Source organism: Sceloporus undulatus, chromosome 5, assembly GCF_019175285.1.
Source record: "Sceloporus undulatus isolate JIND9_A2432 ecotype Alabama chromosome 5, SceUnd_v1.1, whole genome shotgun sequence".
NCBI lineage: Eukaryota > Metazoa > Chordata > Lepidosauria > Squamata > Phrynosomatidae > Sceloporus > Sceloporus undulatus.
Genome location: NC_056526.1, coordinates 72,045,264 through 72,072,906, shown reverse-complemented (window position 1 = coordinate 72,072,906; position 27,643 = coordinate 72,045,264). Strand labels below are relative to the sequence as shown.

Genomic DNA, 27,643 nt, shown 5'->3' with positions numbered 1-27,643 from the left:
ACGATGGTTAACTATAAAACCTCTCAGTAAAATCCAGAACAATTGTCCAAGAAATGTAAAGTAAAAATAAGATTTGCTGCTTTTGGAATGCTTCTTCTTTATGTGGTGGTTTACACATGTATGAACGCACAGCCAATTTATGACTACTCACAGCTGAATGTGTGAATAAACTTCATTAAAAAGATATATTCAAATGAGGTCAGGTTATTTGTAAACACAATCTGTGGTGTCAAATCTGTGACAGTTCATTCACCTATGCAAGTTATCCCTTGATGTTGAAATGGTAAAGTCATGGGAAGGCATGTGTGAACTAGATCTAAACCTCAAAGTGAAATATTTTATTATTATTTTTTTAAATGGGAAGACGAGGAGGGATGTAGCAATGGCATATTTCTATCACATGACACAACCTCATTTAATTTTAAGGCTGTCAAAAGCACAATCACTGAAAGACAGGCAATACAAATACTTCAACACATATTTGATGGTATCGCTTCGTATACCAGCAAATCAGTTTAAACATGTTATAGCGATTATAGGGTGTAAGATCACTCTCTTTTGACCCACTTTTGACTTGGGTGTGTGAAGCTCTCAATGGTTACTTCTCTTCTAATCTGAAGGTTTACCTGACGTGGTCTGAAAAGCTATGCCTCATATTAAAGTTTCTATACTTTCTTGCAGCAGCCATGATAGCAGTTTCATGTATTTCTGAACAACACAGAAAACTGCCAATGGTGTTCGACTTCCCTGATTTGGAAGAAGATTCCAAGTAAGATTCTAATGAGGTAATTGGTGGACAGGAGAGCCAACAGTTGTTGCACTCATTTCCTGCTGGAAAGCTTTCCACAGACAATCGATTATCATAGAATCATAGAATCGTAGAGTTGGAAGAGACCACTAGGGCCATCCAGTCCAACCCCCTGCCATGCAGGAAATCCAAATCAAAGCATCCCTGACAGATGGCCATCCAGCCTCTGTTTAAAGACCTCCAAGGAAGAAGACTCTATCACCCTCCGAGGGAGTGCATTCCACTGCCGAACAGCCCTTACTGTCAGGAAGTTCCTCCTAATGTTCAGGTGGACTCTTTTTTCCTGTAGCTTGCATCCATTGTTCCGGGTCCTGTTCTCTGGAGCAGCAGAAAACAAGCTTGCTCCCTCTTCAATATGACATCCCTTCAAATATTTAAACAGGGCGATCATATCACCTCTTAACCTTCTTTTCTCCAGGCTAAACATCCCCAGCTCCCTAAGTCGTTCCTCATAGGGCATGGTTTCCAGACCCTTCACCATTTTTGTCGCCCTCCTTTGGAAACGCTCCAGTTTCTCAATGTCCTTTCTGAATTGTGGCGCCCAGAACTGGACACAATATTCTAGGTGGGGCCTGACCAGAGCAGAATACAGTGGCACTATTACTTCTCTTGATCTAGACACTATACTTCTATTGATGCAGCCTAAAATAGCATTGGCCTTTTTAGCTGCCGCATCACACTGTTCACTCATGTTCAACTTGTGGTCTACTTGGACTCCTAGATCCCTTTCACACGTAGTTTCATTCATTAGCCATTGTGTGAACAGAATTTTGGACTAGATAGGCCTTCAGTCTGATCTAGTAGGGCTATTCTGTGAACTTCAGTAGCCAGAATCATCTATGCTGAAAACACATAGACTCCTGATATATAATTTAAACCAATGACTGTGAACAAGATCATATATAGACTATAAATAAGTTGTTAAAATAAGCTGCTATTATATGACATCATGAGGTATAGGATGTGATATAAATATTTGAATAATAATAATAATAATAATAATAATATGTTTCTTTAGCCAAACCACTTTGGCCTGAATCCAATTGTTAGTCCTCAACAGAGAAAAGCCACTGAACCATAGGAACTTATGTGTTAATGCACCATTGATTAAATAAGTGCATTCTAGCTTGGGATAATAATGGAGATTATGCCTATGAATTCTGCTGTCATCACTATAAAAGACAGTACGTTGTTATTATCATAATGATAATTATCTTAAAAATCTTACCTCCAGTATATAAGAATACCAACAAGAACCACTAGACAGATGAAAGTCAGTGCTGATACGACCACAAGAGGTATAACTGTCTTCTGTTCTGGGAGGCCAATACGCGACTGAAGGCTACTATTACTTGCCTCTGCAGTCAGAGAAAATTGAAACAACTTATATTTAAACATTGGTAAAAAGCACAGCATAACTGGCCATGATTTCAGAGTCCTAGGCACACTCACTTACCGTTCTAATTTTTTTTAGCAAACACTGCAATATATATTTGCAAACCAGTTCACAGAAAATAAGCAGACAGGTGGCAAAGCAGAAGATAAAAGCTTAGGCTTCTAAACACCCTAGAAGTGCAGGATTTCATTTTGCAGCTACTTACAATTACCATTTTGATTCATAAAGACTAGAATAAACGAGAAGTTTGATTCAGCTTTATGTTAATGAATAATAAAGTTCCAGGATATTGAACAATATAAATTGAAGTACATAAATATTTGCCTAAGTATTTTTACTTAGGCATTCATTTATTGATTATAAGTGGAAAGACATTCTAAAGAGAATAGAATTTAAATTGTAAATGTTCTTGTCTGTTATTTAAGCATTACAAGAAAACATAAATAAGACCTCCTTATCTGTCCCATTTTCACAAAAATCCTGTTCCATGCAAGTCAGATTTTAACATTAAAAGTCTTGGACATGCTATTCCTGGAGAACATAATTTTTCTTCCTAATGTTATTCTAATAAAAGCCATATGAAAAAGAGGGATCTGGAATCAGTTGCACTTTAGGAAACTGTAACTTGTATTGAATTGTTTTTTCCTCATTAATATATTGATATATCAATGCAACTCCATACACATTTTATTAGTTTATGTTACTGATAAAAGGAAAAAAGTTTATGTCATTGATAAAGGAAAAAAGAAGTTAAAAACTGATTTTTTTGCCCAATACTTTTTAAATATTGGGCAAAGTCAATATAAAAGTATTAGTCCAGTCCAGAGGCATACTAAGATGCTTCTAAGCAGAGATTTCCCAGCAATAATCATAGAACAGAAAAATGGACATGCATAATCCATATATAAATCTATTGTCTTAACTAAAGCCAGTGGGAAAACAGTTACAGAGGGGATCTCAGTCTGTCCCTTAGATGTCCTATGCCTACAGTAAACTGATATATTAGGACAATCAAAGATCCAAAATACACCGCAGAAATAATCCAGTTTGAGACTGCATTAATTGCCCTGGCTCAATGCTAGGGAATCCTGGGAATTGTAGTTTATTGTGATATTAGCGCTGATAGAGAAGGCTAAATGTCTCACAAAGCTACAGTTTCTAAAGAGACTAATTTACATTTTTGAAACAGAATTAAGAGAGGGTGTATCCCCAGTTCCACTTATGAGGAAGTCTCAATTAGACAGTTGGAAATGTGGCATTCTTGTATGTAAAGAGAGGTGAGTGTGTGTCCCATCTGCAAAAGCAGGAGGCTGTGGATGTTTTACCTCCTAACCCTTCTCTTCTGTTTGCTCTCAGTTGGTTTCCTAAATGAACCACTGACTGGAGTGTTCACCCCTTTTGATCTCCATCACAATGAACGAGGCTGTTTAGCTGGCAGTGTTTTTTGAGGTACGTCTGAGTACTGAAGGATTAATTAGGGAATGCTTTTATTTTTACTCTGCTGATTACTGCAAGGCATGTTCATTTTGCTCCTCCAAAGGTTTACAGCTATATGACTACTTAGGCTACACTAGATTACTAAAGTACCACAGGATCTGTATGAAATGGATGCCAGCAAGCTCTGCTTAGCACTTAAATGGGTGATGAGTCTTTGCCCCAAGAAATGATAAATTTCCCCCATTTCTGTCCCTCAGCCTGCCCCGTTCTACACTGAAGAGCGGGAATAAGTTCATTAGACAGGTTTGCAGATTTGGTAATTAAATAAATTGCATATTTAAATCTAGCATCTGCTTCTCATCTCTTATTTATTGGGTGTGGGGACAATAATTTATGAGCTAGCTTTATTTTGCCATGAAAATACTAGTCATTCTCAGGATTCAATAACTCTACATTCTATAGGTACAGTATAGCAATATGGTTGAAGGTTTCATTTCTACAAGAACTATCAAAGATAATGTATAGGAAATCTTTTTCAAATTTATGGAACAGGTACTACAGAAAGAACACATATTTTGTATTGTTAAAGAATGACAAAAATATAGGCTAGAACATGAATTCACATGTATCATTACAATGAATAGCTTAATTCCTGCCCTTGGCAAGGAAGGATTCATGGAATTTATAAATTAACATTCAATTTTTATTGCTGTTTAAAAAAGGGAAGAAAATGAGTTAATATGCATCTAAAGTTGATTAGCAAAAGATCTCCTGGTAGAAATCATTCATTTTTAATTGCTGTTGTGATAAATGGAAAATAAGGCACATCAGGAAGAAATGATTTTCATGATAGTGCCCAATGAGAATGAGACATAAAGGTTCAATTGCTGATTTCCCAAGCCCCTTTAAAGCATCCCTTTAGAGCTTCTTCTTGTTAAAGGCAAATGAAGTATTGTACTGTTAATTTATCAACAAACTAGAAATATAACATTTTGCTTTAAAACACATAGCCGTATCTTTTTCTTCTACCCTCAGGACACGGAGTATATAAACATTTTATTTGCTTATTCTTAATCTATGTAGAACAATACGGCTTCAGTGAAGCAAGCAAACAGGCACAGCAGTAATAGAAGAAAATGAAGTATATGCTTCAGATGAATTGTTCATATATCTGTGATTAAAATGACTGAAATGAATTTATATAAGGCCACGAAGCTGATTTGACGGCAGCGAACAACAACAGAAAAACTGAGAAGGTTTTAGCATCCTTTCCAGACATCAATTCCTTTCTGACCACAAATCATAAAACATTCAGCTGGATAATGCTGCCCTCTACAGACAATGAAAATATGGAAGAATGGGGAAATATGTATAGGGAGATTCATATTTAAATTCTCAGAAATACAAACTGTGATAAATAGTTATCAATGCCTATGTATTAGCAGATGTCCATTTTAGATTAGGACATATCCGTAGCAACAAAATTATTCTATCAGAAGCTATTTTGCTACATCTACCTCAGAAGGAGAGGATAATGTTCCCTTCTGTAGATCTGTCTCCTCAGTGGCCCTTCCACTAAACAACACAGTAGAAATTTTGTAACTTAAAGAACTAGCACCTAACATTGTTTACCTTCCAATCCTCCTTTTCTTTTCAATTGTTATTTACTGGATTGTGAGTTTGGGCCAGTGAAATTCTTGCTTTCTAATCTCTAGAGTCTAGGAGAAATCATAAGCATGATTGTCAGAACCCTGTATCAACTACTTAATTAAGAATGCTTAAGTATGTTTAACTTATGTTCAAAATACGCTACAGAAATAATCCAGTTTGAGACTGCTTTAACTGCCCTGACTCAGTGCTAGGGAATCCTGGGAATTGTAGTTTATTATGGCAGAAGATCTCTGACAAGAAGGCTCAATGTCTCACAAAACTACAGTTCCCCAAAACCCCCAGCACCGAGCCATGGCAGCTAAAGTGGTCTCAAACGGGACTATTTCTGCAGTGTGTTTTGGACCATGGTAACCTCTCCTAGTCCAGCTCCTGCCTCCCTGCAAGCCTAGCAGAAATGCCATTCACTCCCACTGCAATAGCTGAGAGAATTCTCCCCTTGCAGCTGATGAAGTAGGTTTGGGAGGGAGTTATGATCATGACATTAATGTCACAATCATAACTCAACAATGATCTTGAATATGAAACAGATACGAATGAGTAAATACATATACTGTTTCATATTCACAATCACTATTTAGTCATGATTGTGATGCTACTGTCATGATCGTAACTCCCAAACCTACTTTACCAGGCATCATCTCTATAGGGAAAAGATGGATTTCTGTCAATTTTGGGGTGATCAGGCCAGGAGAAGTTACCTAGTTACTGATACAGGATACAATCAAAATACCCTCCAATGTCTTTCCCTGGAGCACTTGGGGGGAATTGTATTTCTGTATAATGGCAACACTTCTTACTTTCTCCAAATTACCATTTCTAGGGTTCCTGGGGGAAAGAAACAGTAGTTAAATCAATATGCAACCAATATGTTTATAGCTGAAGTTGTCAATTCTCCACCCATTCACATTAGTTGGTATACAACAGGACAAACAAAACTACTGATATGAGTTGAAATGAATATACAGTAAGGTAAACATACTTAGAATTTCACAAATTCAATTTTTTTTCACATTTCTCAAATCCACAGAAGGAAAAATATTACAATCACTATGTTATGATATGGATGATGATAATAATAATAATAATAATAATAATAATAATAATAATAATAATGGTAGTTGAATAAAACATAATAAAACTGAAAAGATATTGCTCTGAGATTAGGGTTCATTTATGAGGAAATAACTTTCCCCTTATTTAAAAAATATACAATAAAACATAATTAAAAATAGTAATGAGGCAAAACTAAACCTTCAGAACACAGATAGCAGCCAAGTGGAAATGTTTTTAGATATTAAGTATATTTGATATTGCTGCTTTAACTATTGTAAGTTTAAGAGCAGTATATTGAATAATGCAATTCTATGCACTGTTCATGCATAGTTCATGCTCATGTGTAAATCTCATTAAACTCAGTAAGAAAGACTCCTAAGAAAAGGTTGACTCTCAAGCTAACTGTAGTTATGTCCTAGGCCTGAGGGCTGGAAACATCTAAGATCCAAGTTGCACATAGTCCAAGCGGGGGAGGGACAAGATCCCAAAAAGGTGGGATGAACTCCCTCTGCCTGGACTATAGGATGTACCTTTAGAAAAGAGACAAACATCATGAGAATTAAGGGTGAATGCATATAAATGCATTTTTAGACTGCGAAGAGTACTTTCAATTGTTTCATAACTGAGAGCATACTCCATTGTTTAAAACTAACAAGCAGATTCAAATATGGTGCTACATAGATAAGAAACGACAGTTTTCCTCCTTTTCCCTATTATAGCATCCTTGTCACTGAATTAAATGTGCTAGTTCCTACAGTTCACATTGCTGAGGTACAGATTCTCCATTTTTACTATGCCATTGTAAATAATGGGACTTGACCATCCATGGATTTTGGTATTCACAGGGGTCCTGGAACCAAACCCAAATGGATACTAAGGGCCCACTGTATTACCTTCCCACGTACAGCAGAAGATGCTACTGTTAAGCAGTTGAACAATATATGGCCATAACTAACCTGCCTCAGAAATGTTGAATACTGATGAGTGACCACTACTGCTGGATGCTACTGATGACTGTTGTGATCCAGAGATTAATCCTGAGTTACCTGCTCCAACTACCCCATCAGAGTCACGATCATTAACATCAGAAAAACTGAAATCTGTTGAAGTCTCATTATCATTAATACTATCTGAGGTACTTTGACCTGAACCACTCTCTTCATCACTTGTAAAAACTGCCCATGATTTAGATTCTGGTGTCTTTTTCAATGGACCTCTAACAGTCTGGATTTGGTTATTCAATACAGTTGGATTGCTGTGTTTCTTAGTTTTTGTGTTTGAAGCCACAGCTGGGACTGATGTGTATTTCAGCTGATCCATCTCATTGGTTACTGTATGATGTGATAAAGCAGTTACGGTTTTCTTCTCTTTTTCTTCAGATGTTTCAAAATGTGAATTTGTAATTAGGCTATACTGGTTGTTTATACTGTTTGCCTGTGTATCGGGCTCATCTAGCTCTTCCTGAGTCTCTCTATGGGAAAGGCATGTGTGACAATTGTTTACAGGTAAGCCACTATCATACTCATCGTAATCTTCATCAACAATAGAGGACCACAAATCAGTAACAGAAGTGGCTGTTGTGGATAGCTCAGTGGTTACTTTAGTTGGGAATAATAAAGTTTTTAAAATTTTACTGCCTTTGGTGCTAGAAGAATCAGCTGTAGCAGAAATGTGCATATCTGGTGTACTTGTAAAGGTATGCTGAACAGAATCAGAAATTATTTCAGGCACAGGAACTGTACTATCAACAATATTCGTACTTGCAGAAAGAGTGGGAAATACATCCTGTTCAGAAACATTTGGAAGACTATGACTATTAGCAGTTGCAGCTGTATTTGGTAATGTATCAGTTTGCAAGATAGGGATAGCCATTGTGTTCACCACTTTGAAAGAAAAAGCACCTTTATTTTCTACTCTGGTTGACTGATTTGACACATCACTAGTGTACAGTGAGGGAGCATCCTGGTGTATCTCTTCACTGTTAAGCAATCTGGGCAAACTGTATTCATCATTTATATAGGCAACAGTTAAACTTCCTTGCAAATTTGTGAGGCTACTTGTAGTATATGATGTATTTACAGCTGATGGTGCTGATGTGGAATGCAAGATTTTTTTTATTTCCAGAAGAATCTAGTGCCATTTGGTTCAATATTTGGTCAAATACAGAACTACCATTATTAGGACTCTTGTTTTTTTCAGTTAATATTGGATCACTATGATCAGTTACAGATGATCTAAGCTGTGGACCATCATCAGAAGACTGAAAGGAAGTTTGCAGCAATGTATTATTACTTAATGTAGCTGAAGCCTCATAAAAATACTGCTGGGTGGAAGGATGCAATATTTTGCTAGAAGCAGGGGTAAGAGAAGCTGGCTGTGAGACTGCACTAAGCAGAGGCTTAAGCAAAGTGTCATCAGAGGCTGGCATTGTAACATGCAAAGGCTGAATGGGAATGTGACTTTCTGAGAGTTTACTAGCATCATCATCAAATACTTTAGTAGCAGGAAAAGCAACAGATACTGGAAGGACCCCCTTTGCACTAGAAACAGTAATGAGTACTTCTTGTAAAGTTGCATCCTGGTTAGTAATCTCATCATCAGAGACTGTTGCAAGTTCAGTCATTTCAATTTCAGCAAGAGAAGCCATTTCACTGAAAGAAGAAATTTGCAGTTCTTTGTCATATCCCTCTATTACACCATTTTTTGGTGGCATCTCAATATCACCAGTGAACCCACGTGTGCTGCTTATCAAGTCACCTGAAGGATCTCGCGAAGAAGCTTTAAGCATTGACAAAATATCTGTGCCAGGCAAAAGGGACTCACTACCAGAATATGCTTCAGACCAATCCATTTCACTAGAAAGAGAGCTAGTAGGCTGCAGCAAAGTATCAGCTTGCGAGATTGCAGAAGGTTTATGCATTAGCACATTGCTATAGCTGCTAAATAATGGACCTTGGTGAAATGTGCCAACAGACTCATGCACAAATTCTGAAGGATAATAGGAAGCAGCAACTGTTTCGAGAGAGCCCACATTACTAGATAAAGCATAAGTAAGTTCAGACACCGTAGACAGTGCATGCATGTTTAAACCACTGCTGGATGGTTCAACTTGAGACAACAAGTGAGTTCTATCGTGACCAAATATCAATGTCTCTGAAGCTGCACCGACAGTCTGATGTGATGTCACATCAGAAAACTGAGGAAGGCTTGACTGCATTAGTATGCCACCCTCTGCCAATGTCAAAGGAACATGCAGGGATACCTTATCATTCTCAACAGCTGGAATAGCTTGTGGAAATGTTTGTGAAACCATATACAGATGGTGAAACACTTTACTACTGGAGGAAGCAGAGGAAAATGGAAGCAAAGGTACATCACCATAGGAAGACAAGGTGGATTCAAATGACACACCAACACTGGGAAATACAGGCGTAGCATGCAAGGTCACATCACTACTTGATGCAGCAGGGAAAGTGTTCAGCATCTCAGCATCAGACAATAAAGGGGTGACTAGAGGAAACACTTCACTACTGTAGGAAGGTTGAAGTGGTATCTCACCATTATATACTGGTTGTGTTGTCTGAGAAAGTACCTCATTGGCAGAAGAAGCAGAGCCATGTTCTTCAGAATTTGAAGCATCAGAGTAAGATGACAACTCAGTAGGGGAGAAAGCAAAGGTAGAAGAATGTGGCAATTCTATATCCACAGCTGAAGAATCTTGTGACACCAGTGGACCACCAGGATAAGGAACTGTTGTAGGATTTGGGGAACTAATGTGAAAAAGCTGCTTACTATCCAATGGATCTGAAGTAGCATTTGTGCCATTGTGATACCACAAATTTCCATTGGCTGCAAGCACTTTATCTGCAAAATCTTCAGTGCTTGGAGGTGTTACATCTTCTGACAGAATTTTAATATAGTTTTGAGAGAGATCATCACGTATTTTGTCTGGGCTTCCTGAACTAAAGATGCTTTCTTGGGCTGTCTCCACAGTAACTAACCATGGAGGAGAGGTAGTGTGAACTGAACTCCAAGCGTTGTCGGTGTCTGGGTCAGGTTTAAAAGCAGACACCTCTATGTCATCTTCAGTATCATCAGCAGCAGATGCTCTTATTGCAGTGTCAGAAATAACATGTGCATATTCTTCCTCATTACCTTTGCTGGAGCTGTTTGGTGGAAAAAGAGCTGCAGTTGCTGTTTGAGATTCAACAGAATCATCCTCTTCTTTCTTTGATACTTCAGTAATAGGCTGAGAAGTTGGATGAAAAATTGTTTTGGACTGGTCATTGTTTCCATGAGAATCTTCCTCTTTTGTTAAATATCTGTGTGTTCCTGCTTCATTGAGTTTTGTACTCATTCTCTCCTGACTGTAGCTAGATGTAGTAAACTGGAATTCTTTTTTCCGTATTTGGTTTGTCACACTATCAGCGCTGGAAATTACTGCAGCTTCTTCACCCATCCCTGCTCTTGCCTCTTCCAGTTCATCTTCCTCCTTTGAAAACAACAAAACATACAGAAAACATTATCAAGGCCCTTGCAGACAATATCTAAAAAATGAAGACCCATTATTCTAACACACAACATCTCTGATAAATAATGGTGGTAAAATTCCCTTATGTTATAGCAGAAATTATGGCAGAAAAACTTCCATAAATGCAAAGTTGAAGGCTTTCAATGGCCAGCATCCATAGTTTTTTGTGGGGTTTTCGGGCTATGTGGCCATGTTCTAGAAGAGTTTCTTCCTGAAACTCTTAAAGTAAACAAGGTTAGGCTACCGGTCATGAAAAATAGCAAGATGAAGACTCAATAAATGCAAATGAGAAATCTCTCAGGGTCAGGGGTCTCCCAACAGAAAATGAGCACTAATCAAGCAGACACTAATCCTCTTTTGCAGACCCTCCTACCCTGAGGCCTGATATTAGCAACAGAACAATCCACATGCAAATCACTCCTGCCTTCCCAGGTCACACAGTATACTGTATATATACCAACTCCTTTCCAGGCAAGCATCCTCTGAAGATGCCAGCAACAGATGCTGGCGAAACATCAGGAAGAAACTCTTCTAGAACATGGCCACATAGCCTGAAAAATCCACAAAAAACTTCCATAAACTATTGCAGGAAAATAGCAATTCAAATAGAAAATGTATCTTTTAAAAATTAACAGCAAATTAATAATATGTATTATATAGCAATTTGTCTCAACTTCTTATGTATCACGGTTATGTTTAAAAAATTTGTAACATCCATGTCAAACTATATTACACATAAATTGTCATAATTTTAATTCTTCAGTATCCCCAATACTACTTCTGTATGCAGTGGTACACACCACTGTTGATATATGTTCAATGCTGGAGAACCTAGGCAGGGCCAAATTAAGAGAGATGAAGCACTTTACTGATTTTAAGTTTTCTTTATCATAAAACATAATGAACTCTGGCCATACTGGCTGTGGCATTCTTGGACCTGTAATCCAAAAAAGTAATCCCCCCCCCACACACACACGTAGGTCCAGATATGTTCACAGAGACTGTTAATTGAGGCAGGTTACAGAGACCACACAAAACCACTGTTGAAACATCTCAACTGGCTGCCAGTTTGTTCCCGGGGACAATTCAAAGGGCTGGTTATGATTAATAAAGCCCTATATGGCTCAGGTCCAGGCTGTTTGGCAGTCTGAATCTTCCTGAATCTGAGATCATTAGGAGAGGCCCTTCTCTCAGTTCTACCATCATCGTAACATGTTTGGTGGGAACACCAGAGTGTTCCTTGGTGGCTGCCCCTTGATTCTGAAACTCCCTTCCCAGGGAGGCCCCCTCCTTGTTGTCCATTTGTTGGCAAGCTAAAACCTTTTTTATACAGGGTTTTATTACAGAAAGACTTTAAATAACAGGTTTGAAGGTGCTATAACATTTTAACAATTATTTTTAAGACCTTTTATCTTTTTAAATTGCATTTTATTTTTTATTTTATGATTTATTTTAATACTGTAATATTTTAATTTTTGTATATTTTTAATTTTATTGTTCTTTTAAATTATGAGCTGCTTTGAGTCCCAATTTTGAGACTTATATGACAACAAATAACAACAAGAAGTGAAAAAATTGGGAGGACAGAGGATAAATTGGAACTGTCCACATCAAACTGGGACATCTGAAGGCATGTTAATGTCCCATCTAAGCTTTCAAAACAGTATGTCTCTGCTATTCAGGCAAATGAAGCATTTGTGTATGAGTATGGACACAATGGTACAACACTGCAACTAGATACAAAATTATGTTAACGATATTAAGGCCTTTTGAAAAAACAGAAAGCCCTTTCAGTGACACCTGTCATTTTTATCTAAATGGACTCATGTCACTGAAAAACTACGGAACAAATATAATTTCAGACAGTGACATGTTAAGAGAATATATGGAAAACTCCAGCTCTGTGCATCTTCTTCTCTTCCTTGTTAATGGCTATTCGTGTAAAATATGTGACATGATAGTGCTGCAATCAAAGTTTCCAAAACTCTGGAAATGTTAGGTAATGAAGCAGAGCAGAGTATGGGAATTTGGATAGTAGGAAATACAGTACTAGAGCCATGCATCCTCTATAATGGTTTCATTCAAGTATGCTGCTTTAGCATTCTTACATCTGTCTGAAGCAAATTGTGATAAGAAGTAGCTCATATATGCTTAAAATTAGTTTTTAAATTCCTCAGTGTGATTTTTTTTACTTAAAAAAAAAAAAAAAGAAAACTGAGGGCCAAGCCAGCCTTGTGATTGCAGCACCTGGAAATATAATATATTATTTAATTTATGTTTAAAAACCAAAAGGTACACACTGAATATTCTGTTAAACTCCAGGAGCATGTGTTATACTGGTACAAATGAAGTATATGCTGATACAATACCTCGTAATCTTCAGGCATTCCAGGAAAGTCAATTTCTATAAAATAAAATAAAAAATGCACTATATAAACTAACATTTTAATCTCACAGAGGCATCATTTTTCTAAGGTATATCATAATAAATTCCATAAAACCATTCTTTCTCTAATATAAATATAAGTGTTTATTCTAAGCATTTAAAACCTGTCCACAAGGCACAAACCCTGCATTACAGCTTGTGGTGGATTACTTAATATGATTTTATGCTTTGGTTTTAGACAAGGTTATTTTTGGGATTTTCATTTGAGAGAAATGTTAATTTGAGGCATTTTTCAGAAAGGAAAAGCAGTGGTAGCATAATGATTTGAAGGACAGGAAAAAACACACTGTTCATCAGCAAGACACCTATATGATCACCATTCTGTGATATTATTTAATCAGTATCTCATAATAAAGGATGGATGGGTATGAGTGTTAAATACCAAATGATATGGGACACAGGAAAACTGTCACAGGTTTCCTGGCATGTTTTTCTTTGCTTATAAGAAACTTGGGTCTGATGGAGGAAATTGCAGCTGTAACACTGACCTAAAGGAAGTTTTCCTGCATGCAGCTTCTTTAACTCCCACTGCCATTATTACTAGCTGTAGAAGGAAGTTAAGACATGAGCAATATATGTACTCACCTTTCTCTATACTACATAGCCAAGAGCAGGTCTTTGGGAGAATGTTTGTATGTATGTGTGTTAAGAGAAATCTAGGAAATGGTTAAACACAGACTTTGGGGCTCTCTATTTAGCAGGCTGATCTTGCTTCTCTCTGATGGCCCATCATCCCATTGTGAAGACTTTCATTTTCTGGCAGGAAATTGACTTGCCAAACTGAGAGTATTTCTACTTATTCACTATACTAGTGAAGCATTGGTGTATGTAGTAGTAATAATAATAATAATAATAATAATAATAATAATAATTTATTTATATTTCCCGCTTCTCTCTTCGGATATAGTTACATGTTAAAGTCTCTAGATATTATTTGTTTGGATTTTTTGCCTATTGTTTTTAATAATTTTCTTATCAGCTGACCTAAATGTTGTTTTATAAATGGATAGGTAGAAAGTAAACATGTACAAACCACAGATTAATACTATCCAATGACACTGTGGTAGATGTTCTTTCAGTTTTACCTGTGCTATGACCTTGGCTACTTTTATGTAAAGGAATGATGTTAGGAAAACAAACAAACAAAATAAACAAAAACAAACATGAAAATGGTTGGTTTTGAGTTACTGGTTTTTTAAAAAAATATGTTGAACAGTTTACATGGGTCTTGCAACCTATTTAAAAAGCAGATTGTGCTTCTGTGCAGGGTATTGGGAGGGAGGAGGCCGACTTGGTTTTAGGGTAATACTTCATGTACTTTTGCTTTAAAAAATGTATACACAGAAAGATGCTTCCTCTGCTTAAAAACTGTGTATGGAAAGATGCTTCCATACAGATAGCTCCTACATCTGTCAATCCAAGTATATAAATAAACAAACAAACAAACAAATAAATAGTGCAGCTATTTTGTCTCCCATTTTTTGTGGGAACAAAATAAATGGAAGTTATGATTTCTGTTATGGTTATGGTTTATGGAAGTTATGGTTTCAGAGCCAAATGCTGCTACTCTAATATGACTCTTTGCCCACAGAAGTCATCATTGAAAGTCCTCGGAATCCCCTTTCCACTCCTGCTGAGCTGGAGGGGATCCCTAGACCTCCCTTTTTCCAGTAGCTGCCACCACCTGACGAATTGGTCTGAATTCCCTTAGCAACGCATCAGGACGTTGCTAAGTGATTTATAGAGTTCCTTTCCCTTGCCAACCCAGGCAAGAACTAACCAAGCCAAAGGTGCATGAAAAGGAGTGTGAGAGGCAAGGTACTTTAAAGAAAAGCTTTATTCTAAATGTGAGCCCATACAGACAGGCCAAAATAAAGCTGCTTCGGCTCACTATGGAGGTATGCTGTTTAAATGATGCATATGTCCAAAGAGTCTGGAAGCCATGCCAAAGCAACTTAGGACTGAAGCGTGGCTTTGGCATGGCTTCCGGACTCCTAGGAAACATGCATAATTTAAACAGCATACCTCCAAAGTGACGCGAAGCAGCTTTATTTTGGGGTGTCTGTATGGGGCCTAACGAATTCTAGAGCAAATGATATAATTACATGTAGGACCCCTTGTCCTACAGGCATACAGAAATGTAAGTTACAGAATAGTCATTTCAACTAAGCCAGAAAAATAAACAAAAATTAATACCACTAGCTAGCACATGTTCCTAACTACTTACAGTCAGCTGGGATTCGTAGTCCTTGATGTTTCTGGACCGCTAGGAGCCTGGATGCCCATTATCCAGCTCTACTAGCTCCTTAAGATCTGCCCCAGGGTACACAGCCCAAGGTAGACAAAAGAGGGCTCAAGCCTCATGGTGCAAGAAGCCTTTTTAAAAATCTTTCCATAGAAGGATCTCGAAAGTTCGCGTTTCTGTCCCAGCTCCCCCATCTTTTTGGTCAGTCATCATCTTATCAGCTGTGATGTAAACCCTCATTAGAATGCACCTTCCCCCCAATATTTAACCCTTTGTTGTCTGGGAGAGTCCTCAGATAAATGGGGGACCCCATTTATCCCTATTTATCACAGAAGTAATGAGGTAAAAACATGGAAGGATTAACAACACAATCCTGATGAAACTGTGTGAATAAGGCAGAGGATTGCACAACAAGAGCCTGATCTGGAAATATCTAAACACGTAATAAAGCAATTCAGAAGCAGACGCATAACCACATATAGAATATAATCAATTTTTTTTAAAAAAAGTCTTACCTGTTATTTTCAGAAGTTTAGGAGGCTAGATATAAAATAGTGATGATATTCCCTGGCTTCTCAATTGTTTGTAATAAAAATTTAAGATGCTCATGGAAACACTTAACATTGTAGATCCATAATATATATTTCAGAAGACATTTCAAACAACATCTCTTTTAATCAAAAAGAAGCATGATCGTCACAAGTATAAAAGAGAACATTGGCCTCAAATCCTTTTGATTTGGCTTTTCTTCATTTCTAGCCCCACCCTATCCCCTCTTTTGGCAGCACTCAGTTTAGCACACTTCAGGCAGAAGAAATCCTTCCTACAGATGATTAGTGATTGTTTTTTTTTTTTAAAAAAAAACCTCATTAATGAAAATCTACAAATGAATCAGCAATTTCCCATTTATATTTATACATTGTTTACTTTGGAAAGATATAGTGTTGTTATTAATACACTCGATTGCATCTACATTTATGCCCATTTAAAAAAGCATGTGTACTCTGCCAATAATTCTGGGGGAAAATCAGTAGGATTACCTTTCTCTTGTCTGTTTTGTCCTGTGAAAAGAACCTTTTTGCATTTGACTGTTTCCAAAACCTAGAGCATGTTCCCACTAGACAATTATAGTAGGAGGTAGTGGAGAAGAACTCTGGAGACCAGGGTTCAACTCCCCACTCAACCACTGGGTGACCTTGGGCAAGTTACACACTCTCAGCCCCAGAAAACTCAATAATAGGGTCACCTCAGGGTTGCCATAAATCTGGAAACAACTTGGAGACACACATCAATAAAGTCCACTTTAATTGTCATGACAGCATTCCATGGAATCCTGGAGTTTGTATTCTCATGAAGTATTCAGCTCTCTGGCCTACTGTGTACAGTCTGGTGTTGCAACTGACCTACAGAGCTCTTATAAACCATTGACAGTCTTCCAAACTGGAAGTCATAGCTCTAACTCATATTTTGAACTGACACAGATGGTCAGAAAGTAGGTAACAGTCATTAAACAAATACATATTCTAATTGCTTCATTATAATAGTTTGTAAATGTAACCAAGAGGTGGCATATAGGTCACCTAGCCACTTGATAGGTAGGTATCTTTTAAGAAGGGAAGAGAAAGAAATTTGATATTGATTTAAATGATGGGCCAGAGTGGGAAGGACTCTTGGGCTAGCAGGTATACACAGCATTAAGGGAAAGGAACCTCTAAAATATTTCAGTACTGAACAACAATGTGTGTTTGGCAGCAGTGGAGATTGTTCTGGAATGCATGCACACAGGACATAGGAATGAACTATTCAGAATAAATATAAAGTTCCTGTGTTTTTTTTAAAAAAATAAGAAAGCTACTCTTTATTTCTGTATTAAATGTACTGTTTCAGTATATCAGCTTCTAATGACTAGTATCCTGTTCATGACATACGACGGCTAAGCCCTGACTACAACTACATATGTCTTTTTTCAGCAGTTGTGGAGGTCAGAATTCTCTTCCACACTCACACAACAACCAAAACCTTGCTGTACTCCCTCTTTTAATATAGCAATTAACTTGCTGGTGGTTCACAGGGCGAATGGTGCTGGTGAAGTGTCCAGATATGTGCCTATTGATGGACACATGGTGATGAGACATCCCTCAGGACTCTCCAGGGATAAGCCAGAGATCCTCGAAGATCTTGACGTCACAGTGCATCCAGAAACTTTGTCTAATGCTTCGCTAGAATTCTTGTGAAATTGCTTTATTTGTGGAACTGAATTAACTCAGTCATGAACTGAAAATACCTATTGCACAATGAACAAAAAAGATCAACTGCATGTGTATGGGAATGTACACATGTGCATTACTCCAACATAATCTTGACCATCAGATGCAAGTAGATATTACTTCCATGTTCTGGTCATCTATTTACAACCACTGAATGAGACTGTAGTAGGAACAAAGGAAGGAAGCAAAGCTGACATCAGCCATGCTGAAAAGCCAACTTCATCAGACATTGCCTCTCCTGCAATGACTTCCAGTAGCTGTTCCACCAGGCTGCAGTGAGACAGATATAAAATAGGGCCACTCTCCAGCAGTTCACTTAAGAAATTAGCAGTTCTGGTTTCCCCTACTCTGTAAATTTATTTGCAAAAATGAGAAGACTGACTACTTCTGGCTACAGCATGGGCCAAGCCTGTGCTATCCTGCCCCAGGCTCTGAGCTGGGTCAGTCCATGGGCCAGCATGGGTGACAGGTGGGTGTTTCCAAGCCCACACACTGTGTACCACTACCGCCATACACCATGTACCTGCCTCCACCATCACATTTGCTCAAAAGGCCTCTGTCATGGCCAGAAATGGCAGAAACATGGCACCTAGCAACCACCACATGACCAAGCAGCCCTGTCCAACAGCACGGGCCATGATGGGATCTTCTGAGAAGACACAATGGCGGAAGCAAATACAGGGTGTGTTGGGCTGTGCGGTGTGCCAACTGTCACCACAAAGTGTCCGGGAAACTCCTTGGCAAACAGTGAATTCTTGTGCTCTAGGCTAAGGCCTCTTTGGGCCAGGATTGGTCCAGAACTGCCAGATCAGCATCTACACAGGTGAATCCCAGCCTGGGGCTAATGCCCTGCATTATCCAAATAGGATGATGGGAGCCTGGGGAATCACAGGCCTTTTGGCCCATGCATACAGGACCAATGACAATTACATTACACTAATGGTAGCTGATGGCTCCAATGCAGACAGGCAGTGAATCTACTCTAAGTTTTAGGATCTGCAGATCTATTAAGCAAGCTAATATCTCAATAATTACTAATGAAAAAAAATCAATGTTTGCTCACAGTATAAAGGGGGGGGTCTTCTTTGAATGCAGACAAAAGAGATGACTGAATATCTTTCTTTAATTCTGAAGATGTAAACAAATGTGAAGAGACTTCACTATAGTCACAAAAAAGCAATAATGATGGAACATCAAAACACATCCTTCTTCTGAGAAGACATTCAAGAAAAAATACTTTGAAGTTCAATAAATTTTTTACAACTGTATGCTTTTAATCATAAAAAATAAGTGATACATTAAACTAGAGTGGGGAGGTTGGGTTACAAACACCTTTGGTACAATCCTTTGTTTCCAAGCCCTATTTCTATCTACTTCCCTTCGCTTCTTCTTTTCTTTCCCCAAGTAAAACTCTAGATTGCAAGCTCCTCAGAGAAGGTACCTGTCCATTTGTACTCTACAAAGTGTCATGCATAATTATGGTGATATATATATATATTTAAAAGTTATGCTACATTTTAACAAATAATTTCTAAGCTTTGGTGTACATAATGACTTCATACATCCAGTATTACTGTTTTGTATTGCACTGCCAGTATATCACAGCCTACTCCAGAAGTTCTTTAACCTGTGTAGTGTTTTTGAAAATACAGATTACTGGGTAAAGCTAACTTCCATCCTGGGAGCAACAAATATCATACACACAGAGAGTAGGAAGGCAAGAATATTAGACTATCATACCATGAGTAAAGACTCATGAAAACAAGGAGTAAGAAAAGAACCTGGGTACCTCTGTATTAAGCAATATTTATACCTTTGCAACTGTTCTAATTTTAATAAAGAAAGATATGATTTATAATATAATCTTGATTACTTAGCAATATGTTTGTTTAAGGAGATTTACTCCCAACTGAGTGTACACTGAGAAATAATGGCACCTGTACTAACAACAATTACTTCAAATTAAGTATTTTACAGTTCAGTAGGTACAAACCATAATATTAGATCATGATGATGAAAGGAAATCAGCCAAATAACTAATATTATGTATTTCATAAAAAGGAAAGAAAACAGAGCTTTTCAATTTTAAAAAATGTAATTGTTAGTTGTTTTGATTGTTGCAGTCCAACATTAAGAAGCAGGGAATTCCATCACCACATTTGCACTGAAATCGCATTTTAAAAGTAGCACCATGCAATGAGATTTCAAAATCAATAGAATCATATTTGGTAATTGTTTCTAATAGTTTACTGTACCTTTTACCATAAAATAATTTAGTAATGTTTATCTCATATCTCCTCACAAAATAAACAGATTATCAAAACTAGTTCATGATCAAGCAGAAATTTGAGTTTATACTTCACCAGTTACATACATTGATGTATATTAATGAGTGGCAGGATGTCAAAACAATGTCCAGAGTGGCTATAATTTTAATTTTCAATAACACACTCACTGTAGACATTTAAAAGTATGAGTTTCGTTGTGCTAGTTAAATTAAAAAAGCACAAATTCCAAATGAACAATATTGATATTGAAATTTCATTGCACTGCATTTTCAGCTGGTTTGCAAATAAAAGACTGATTAGTGGAGTTTCAACTAAAATTACCTTTGTGAACTTACCTGGATCATCCAAAGGCATGTCAACAATCACTTGATCACTGTACTTTCCATATAGACCATTAGCACAGATAGCAACTATTTGAAGAACGTAGCTTGTATTAGGCAAGAGGTTATTCAATATGGCCCCCTAAAATAATAATGAGCAATCATTACTTTACATTTTATAAAAGTTTTATTATATTTATTAAAATACCAACTTTTTTCATGAGAAAAAGCAATGCAGTACTTCAGCACAGTTAAAATCAAGTCCTAATGTCAACAGTGGTGGTTACGTCCAGGTATAAAAAGCATTTTTAAAGTATTTCTACAACCAACAGAACCACTGCATGTAGAAAGCAATTAAAATGTTGAATACATATCTATTTTTTCTTTGGATATAACTGTTGTTATGCATTGCTCTATGTAAACTGCACAGATGTACATAGCGCATACTCAATCCATTGCAATGTTGGCAAAGCTCTGGACATGCTAGCAGCCCATGGTCCAAAGGGGAAAAGGATGCAGAATGCCTCTGCAGGATGAGGTCTTCTGTGCCCGGACTATGAGCCACCAGTATCTGCATGCATATCCCACTGTGGCAGTGATGCTCTTTCAACATCCCAGTGAGACATTTCTTGCTTATGTGATCTCTGGACTGCATCAGAGCACACCAGTCTTCATCTTGCTATTTACTCTCAGAATCATTTGATTGGGATGGATGACTGCTAACACAGCCATGTTTATTCAATTGCATTCTATCTGCCCAATGTATTTATGCAGGTTTAAGCATGAGTCTCTCCATGTGGAGGTCACCCAAAAGTGCATAAACAAACAAACAACCCCTTGCACAAAGAACACTTAAAAGATAATTTCCACTCATTCTATTATTCAAATCCAACAGTTTCAAGTGAAGATGCATTAATTTAAGGAAACTCACAAGATGACAAATTTCCAGCCCCCCCCCCCCCCTCATTTGCAACCCTTAAGAAGCCTTTCAAGAAGGTAAAGGAGCCCTCCTGAACAATGTGGAATGAGGCAAGTGGGACTACAGAAGAAAAGCAGTAACAAGAAACTTTGCATCCATTAATTTCAGATTAACATGTTAACATCTTATGGTCAAGTGTGATTTGGGAGTTAATCCTTCCTTATCCAGTACCCCCATGCCCTATTCTCTACTGTCCCATGCCTTACCCCCTACTCCAGATAAGTCTGGGGAAGTGCAGGTAGCTGTAGATAGGGGTAGCAAATATGGAACTAGATTTTTGTGAAATGCCAAAAATTAAACTAAACTACGAAGATGAAGCTGGATATTCTCTCATTTGACGTGTTTGCTCCATTCACACATAAAGTACAATGTTCAGCAACCATCCTTTAATAGCAGAAGGAATGCACAAGAGAGGAAAACTAAATCTTAAACCCTCACAGATCTTAACTTCTCCTCAGTCCATGGCTGAAGCTAATTTTCTCCATTTAAGCTCAGTTATTGTGTTAGAGCTGAAAGACTGAAAGGTAGCCGGAGTAAATAAGGGTGGGGAGGTTAAGGCTCTGCAATGAAGAGGGTTTAATATTCCTCTCCCATGAAGTCCTTTTACTGTTAAAGATATATAAATGGGATAGACACGTGCATATCAGCACCACCATGCCTCGTGTACCCCAAGGTTTGGTATAAGAGGGATTCATTGTACAACTTATATAAATATCATGTGGACAATTAAAGTCAAAGAGCGAGTGTGATATAGCAGTTTGAGTGCTGAACTAGGACTCTGGAGACCAGGGCTCAAATCCCAATTCAGCTGCAGAAACTCACTGGATCACCCAGTCAAGTCACTCTTAGCCTTAGAGGAAGGAAATGGCAACCCTCCTCTGAATAAATTTTGCCAAGAAAACCCTATGATAGTGTCACTATACGTTGGAGTCAACTTGAAGGCAGATAACAACAATACATAAAACATAAAGTTAAATACAATGCCTGGCATTGTTGCAATATTTTTTATCATTTTTACCATGTGATTATGCTGTTATGACCTGAACCCAATTGCTAGACCCAACTATAGTAGTGATATTGAATCTACTGCTGAACAGTAAGTTAACACTTATATCAATGCCACGAATTCAATAGATCGACTCTAGTGTGTACTAACAATTGGATTTGAGCCTGTCATGGATACAACTTGGCTAACACTACTGAAATAATATCTATAGTTAATAAAAGCTTTTTAAAATGTAATCATTTCAAAGAGAACAATGCAACACAAGAATCACAGCAACATAATTGTTAGCTTCCCCCAAATTAACTAAGTTCAGTCCCCCACAATAAGTATTTGTAAGTAATTTAGTATCTCTGCTTTGTAGAAAACCTTTAAAGTGGTCAGTTACCAAGTCCTGATACCCATCTGTTAGATATTCATGCTTTTTCTGGTCTTCTCCTTCTAACTGTTGGTAAAAAACAGCAAACCTCTCAATCATTGTGTCATACACAACTCGCGGCCTTTCCCAAGTAACAAGAAGACTGGTATAGTTCTTTGGATCAGCTTGCACATTTTCTGGTTCCAAGCTGCAAACTTAGAAACAAAAAACAAATTCACAGTCATTATAGGTGGGGAAAAAAATTAGGGAAGAGACAGTGGTAATTTTAAAAAGCTCACAGAATGTCTCACTACCATAAGACAAGCCTGATTTCTTCCAGGCTTCATTGCTGAAAGCGGAGAGTACATATCATCAAATCAAGTGTCAGGCTTGCTTTCCTCCCTAAACCATACAAATGCTTTTGGACTTCAACTCCCAGCAACCTTAGCCTGTAGAGCCACAGGTATGGGATAATGGAAAGTCACTCAATCAAGACACAGGTTAGGACCCAGACTATCTGAAAGCTACATCTGCCACATAACCCTGCCTGATTCTTGCATTATCTTGCTCACCATGCTCCCAGGATCATCTGGGAGGCTCATCTGGTGAGAACATGGGAGAGAACTTTCTTAGCAGCTGTTCCTAGATTATGAAAGTCTCCTCAAAGGGAGGCCTGATGGGCTCCCTCTGCTTTCTTGCTGAAAGCAGGTAAAGACCTTCTTAAGCATGCCTTCAACTTTCAGTTGACTGGGGCAGAGAGATGTTCAGTGGGTTTGCTACATTTTTTAATATATATGCTAATATATATTCATATGTTCATATTTTTGTGTTAAATTAATCTTTTAATTGGATTGTTTGTTTAATGCTTGTTAAAGTTTGGGACTCTATATTATTTTAGCTATTTTGTTTTGAGTCCCATATTGTGGGAAAGGTAGTTTCCCACACCTGACAAAAGCTTTGAGCTGTTCATTTGTACAGTCATTGCAAAACATCAACACTCCACTGCATTCTAGATCTTGTATTCATCTGTTTGTTGGTTGTCTTATTAATAAAGTAAATGAAAGCAAATAGGTATTTATGTTGGTGCAAATAGGTAATCATGTTGTTAATTCTCCAATTAAAAAAACCACTGACTAAAAATCTCTGTAATTAATTTTCACTGAAACAACATGGATACAGATTTTATTTTCATTAGCTAATAATTTGATTCTATAACACAAGAGGGCACTCAAGGCCTATATAGTATTGTTTTTCAGCATTAAAACTGCATGATATAGTAGACAATTCAAAGACCTTTCTCTCTGTTATATCACAGTAACAGCAAATAAAAATTTAATGAAACAATCTTATTTAACTTGTGGCCCATTTAAAGTCTCTTTCAAAACAAAACGCTAAAACCTATCACAGTGTCAGTTTCCATTTACTAAATGAGGTTATGTACACATTTATTAAATTTAGCAATTACTCTGATACCCTAAGGTATATCCACTGGGGAAAACAAAACTTGCTCAATTGTGTTATATTGAGCCAATAATGTTTAATATTTGAAACTGAAGCAGATGGAATTGAACACACCATTCTCAGTATAAAGGAACATTTAATGCTTTCCTTTTCCTGTTCATAATGATCCAGAGGAAAAAGGTTTGAGTGTTTTAGGTTGCAGTCCAATACATACTAACCTGGGAAGAAATACTTTAGGAGTCAAAAAGATTTATTTCTGAGGAGACATGTATAGGATTGCATTATTAATATATTTCCATTTTGGAAAATACTTGTGTGTTGGAGACTATAGTCATACAAGAGTGACACTGCCACCGGAATGAATTAGTTTGATTTTTTAAGGGCAGTACTCAACATATTGCAGAATGGAGGACAGAAAGTGGAAGCAGATTTGCAATGCTTTATTTCACCTACATAAAGCTTTATTTCACCTACATCACAGGGAAGATATAGGGATAAAACAGAACAAAGTATACCCAGGAGGACTAATATAAATTTGAGGAGGAACACACCATTTACTAGAGTATATATTAGTAAAATAGTAAACGGTAAATCAGCATTTATGTTTTTAAAACCCATAACCTACAGCTACAACTTCATAACTATGAAATCAAACAACATTATTTTTGCCTTGGTAACCAACTACCTTGAATATATTTACAGCCTGAAACTTACTGAATTCAAGATCAACATTCTGCTGCTATTAATAATTATGGATCTTAAGGTGTGGTTGCAATCTTATGCAGATATACTTGGGATAAGCTTTACTGAGTACCCTTTCATATAGCTTTCATAACTAAGGTTGTGGGATCTCTTTCAGCTTAACAACTGAATTCAGTTTCAGAAAGGTTCTTAGGAACTACATGGAAATAGTGGGTAGGACTCAAAAAAGAAGGTTGTGGCCAAAAATATTGGCATATTTTTACCCTAAATTTATTATTATCAGTAACTAGCCAATGTGGTGTAGTGGTTTGAGTGCTCAGCTACGACTCTGAAGATCAGAGTTCAATTTCCCGTTTGATCTTATAAACTGACTGGTAGACTGTGGGGAAGTCACACTCTCTCAGCCACACAGGGTGGTAATGGCAAGTCCCCTCTGATGAAATTTGTCAAGAAAACTCCAGAGAGGGTTGCCTTTGTCTTCCTCTGAGGCTGAGAGAGTGTGACTTGTCCATGGTCACCCAGCAGGTTTCCATAGCCAAGTGGGGGAATCGAACCCTAGTCTTCAGAGTCCTACCCCCAAGCTTCATGCTGTATGTAGGAGAAAGATCTCCACTCCCTATCAAACTACATTGTTTGTACCACCAAGCTCTAATTGATTTTCTTTCTGATAAGGAAAATGGGATGGCTTTAAAATATGGATCACATATTTGGCAAATCTCAAAACTCATGAATGGACTCCCAGGCATACTGTATTTATTAGAAAGCCATAACTGTCTCCATTGGAAATTACTCTCTGTATATTGTGTTTTGGGTTGTTCTCTGACTCACAATGCATCATGCTTCCTATTCCAGCAATCCAAAGTCTCCAGTGTAAATATGAAACTTAAATAGTAAACAGGGGCCTTCTCAATCTAGTTGATATCACAGAAAGGTCTGCATACAGCTACAGCATATGGAATGGAGAGCATTATTCACAGAATTTGAATTCTGTGCTTGGAACAGGAAGCGAGAGTGATCTATGCTTCCCATTGTCTGTATTTCTTTAAAGTATGGGATGGAAAATTACAGAATGTCCATCCATGGAAAGACGTAGGCTATCTCTGCATCAGGAATAGAAGTGTTGCAAGCATTTCACTTTGGAGCTTATAAAGAATAGTGGAAATGAGATGCAATAACATTCTCTTAAAAATATTGGTTTATGTGAGAGCTCTGCTTGGAAACATGATCCTGTTGTATGTCAATACTCAGTTTCATGTGGGTTCTTGCTGGATGGTTGCTGTAGACAGTCTTTCTGTGACGGTACAGAAAATCATGAATATTTAGATTTAAACCAGGTGGATATGCCTCCCTAGTCACTCAAAATTCTTAGGCATCCCAGTCATCTTCCAACTTTTTATCTTAATGCATGCAACCTGCTCAAAACTTTCAAATCTGTAAACTTAAGTAGAGAAATAAATACCTGCTTCATGAATTTCTTCTTGTCCAGTATAAGAGGAAAACACCTGGCCAGAAAACTTAAGCTGTTGCTCTCTAAAATTATTTTGCAGGTAATCCATTAACATCACATAACCAGACTGTTGCATGGTGAGGACATCGCAAAATACGGTCAGCTGAAAAAAAGCAGTTAATGCAATCAGACACAGCCTTTCCTTTAGAAATAGTTAACATCAATAGAAGAAAATTCAAGAATGTTGGAGAAATTGCACTTGAATTTCACACATATCTGATATTACATCACAACTCTTACATTTACAAATTGGAGTTTCCATGCTTGTAGCCCAGAGGTAGGCAACCTTTTTGAGCAGGGCGCCGGGTTGCTGTCCCTCAGACAACTGGAGGGCCAAACTCAAAATGGCGCCTGGAGTGGCGCGGAAGCTGCGGCGGGGGCGGCAGGACCGGGCTGGGGCCGGTCCCAAGGCCTCACCAGGATGGATCCGGCCCACGGGCCGTAGGTTGCCGACCCCTGTTCTAGCCTTTCTGCAGATCATCTTTTATTTCAACAGAGATATAGCTCCTTAGCCTTTTTAATCCTCTCTCTAGACAAACTATCTAGATTGCTTCCTTCACAATCAGCCTCATCCCATGGCTCTAATTCCAGGTGGCTTTTTTGTTGTTGGAAAAAGCTAATCTTCCACCATTTTAAGATTGCTCTAGAAAACTACATAATGTCCCTGCTCAGCACTGTTTTGGAGGAATGATTTGCAAATGCTACTGCCATACCATTTCAACCTTTAAGACCTGGTGTAATACACATGCAAATGCAAAAGAATCTGACATTGATTCTTGCTGGCAAATTGTAGTGAAATAATGATTTCCAACTATAATGTGGAATTTCTGATTTAAACCTCATCAGAAGTTCCAAAGCTGACATGCAGGTGGACAAGGGAGTGGGTGCTCAGTTTAATGAAACTCAGTTTATTGGACTACCATAACTGTGTTAGAACCAGCCTACAGCATACTCATGGTATAGGTTGAGTGTTCCTTATCTGAAATACATGGGACCAGAAGTATTTTGGATTTTTAAAAATATGGCATGTTTGCATATATTTTGGATACATTGGATACACTTGTAATGAAATAATCTTGGGTATAAACACAAAATTGATTTATGGATCAGAAAAAGCTTATATAGCAATAGTAGCTTCATTTATATATACCTGAAGGTAATTTTATACATA

The 27,643-nt window shown here is 37.6% G+C and overlaps 1 protein-coding gene across 1 annotated transcript in view; it reads right to left on the bottom strand.

Annotated features, from left to right (window-relative positions):
- The window catches only part of PTPRZ1 (protein tyrosine phosphatase receptor type Z1), a 118,544-nt gene that overhangs the window by 26,488 nt on the left and 64,413 nt on the right, over positions 1–27,643 (bottom strand). Inside the window, 7 exon segments of the mRNA XM_042468581.1 lie at positions 2,037–2,166; positions 7,322–8,480; positions 8,482–10,857; positions 13,266–13,300; positions 20,478–20,604; positions 22,833–23,017; positions 26,425–26,575. Of these exon segments, the coding sequence (XP_042324515.1) occupies positions 2,037–2,166; positions 7,322–8,480; positions 8,482–10,857; positions 13,266–13,300; positions 20,478–20,604; positions 22,833–23,017; positions 26,425–26,575 (4,163 nt within the window).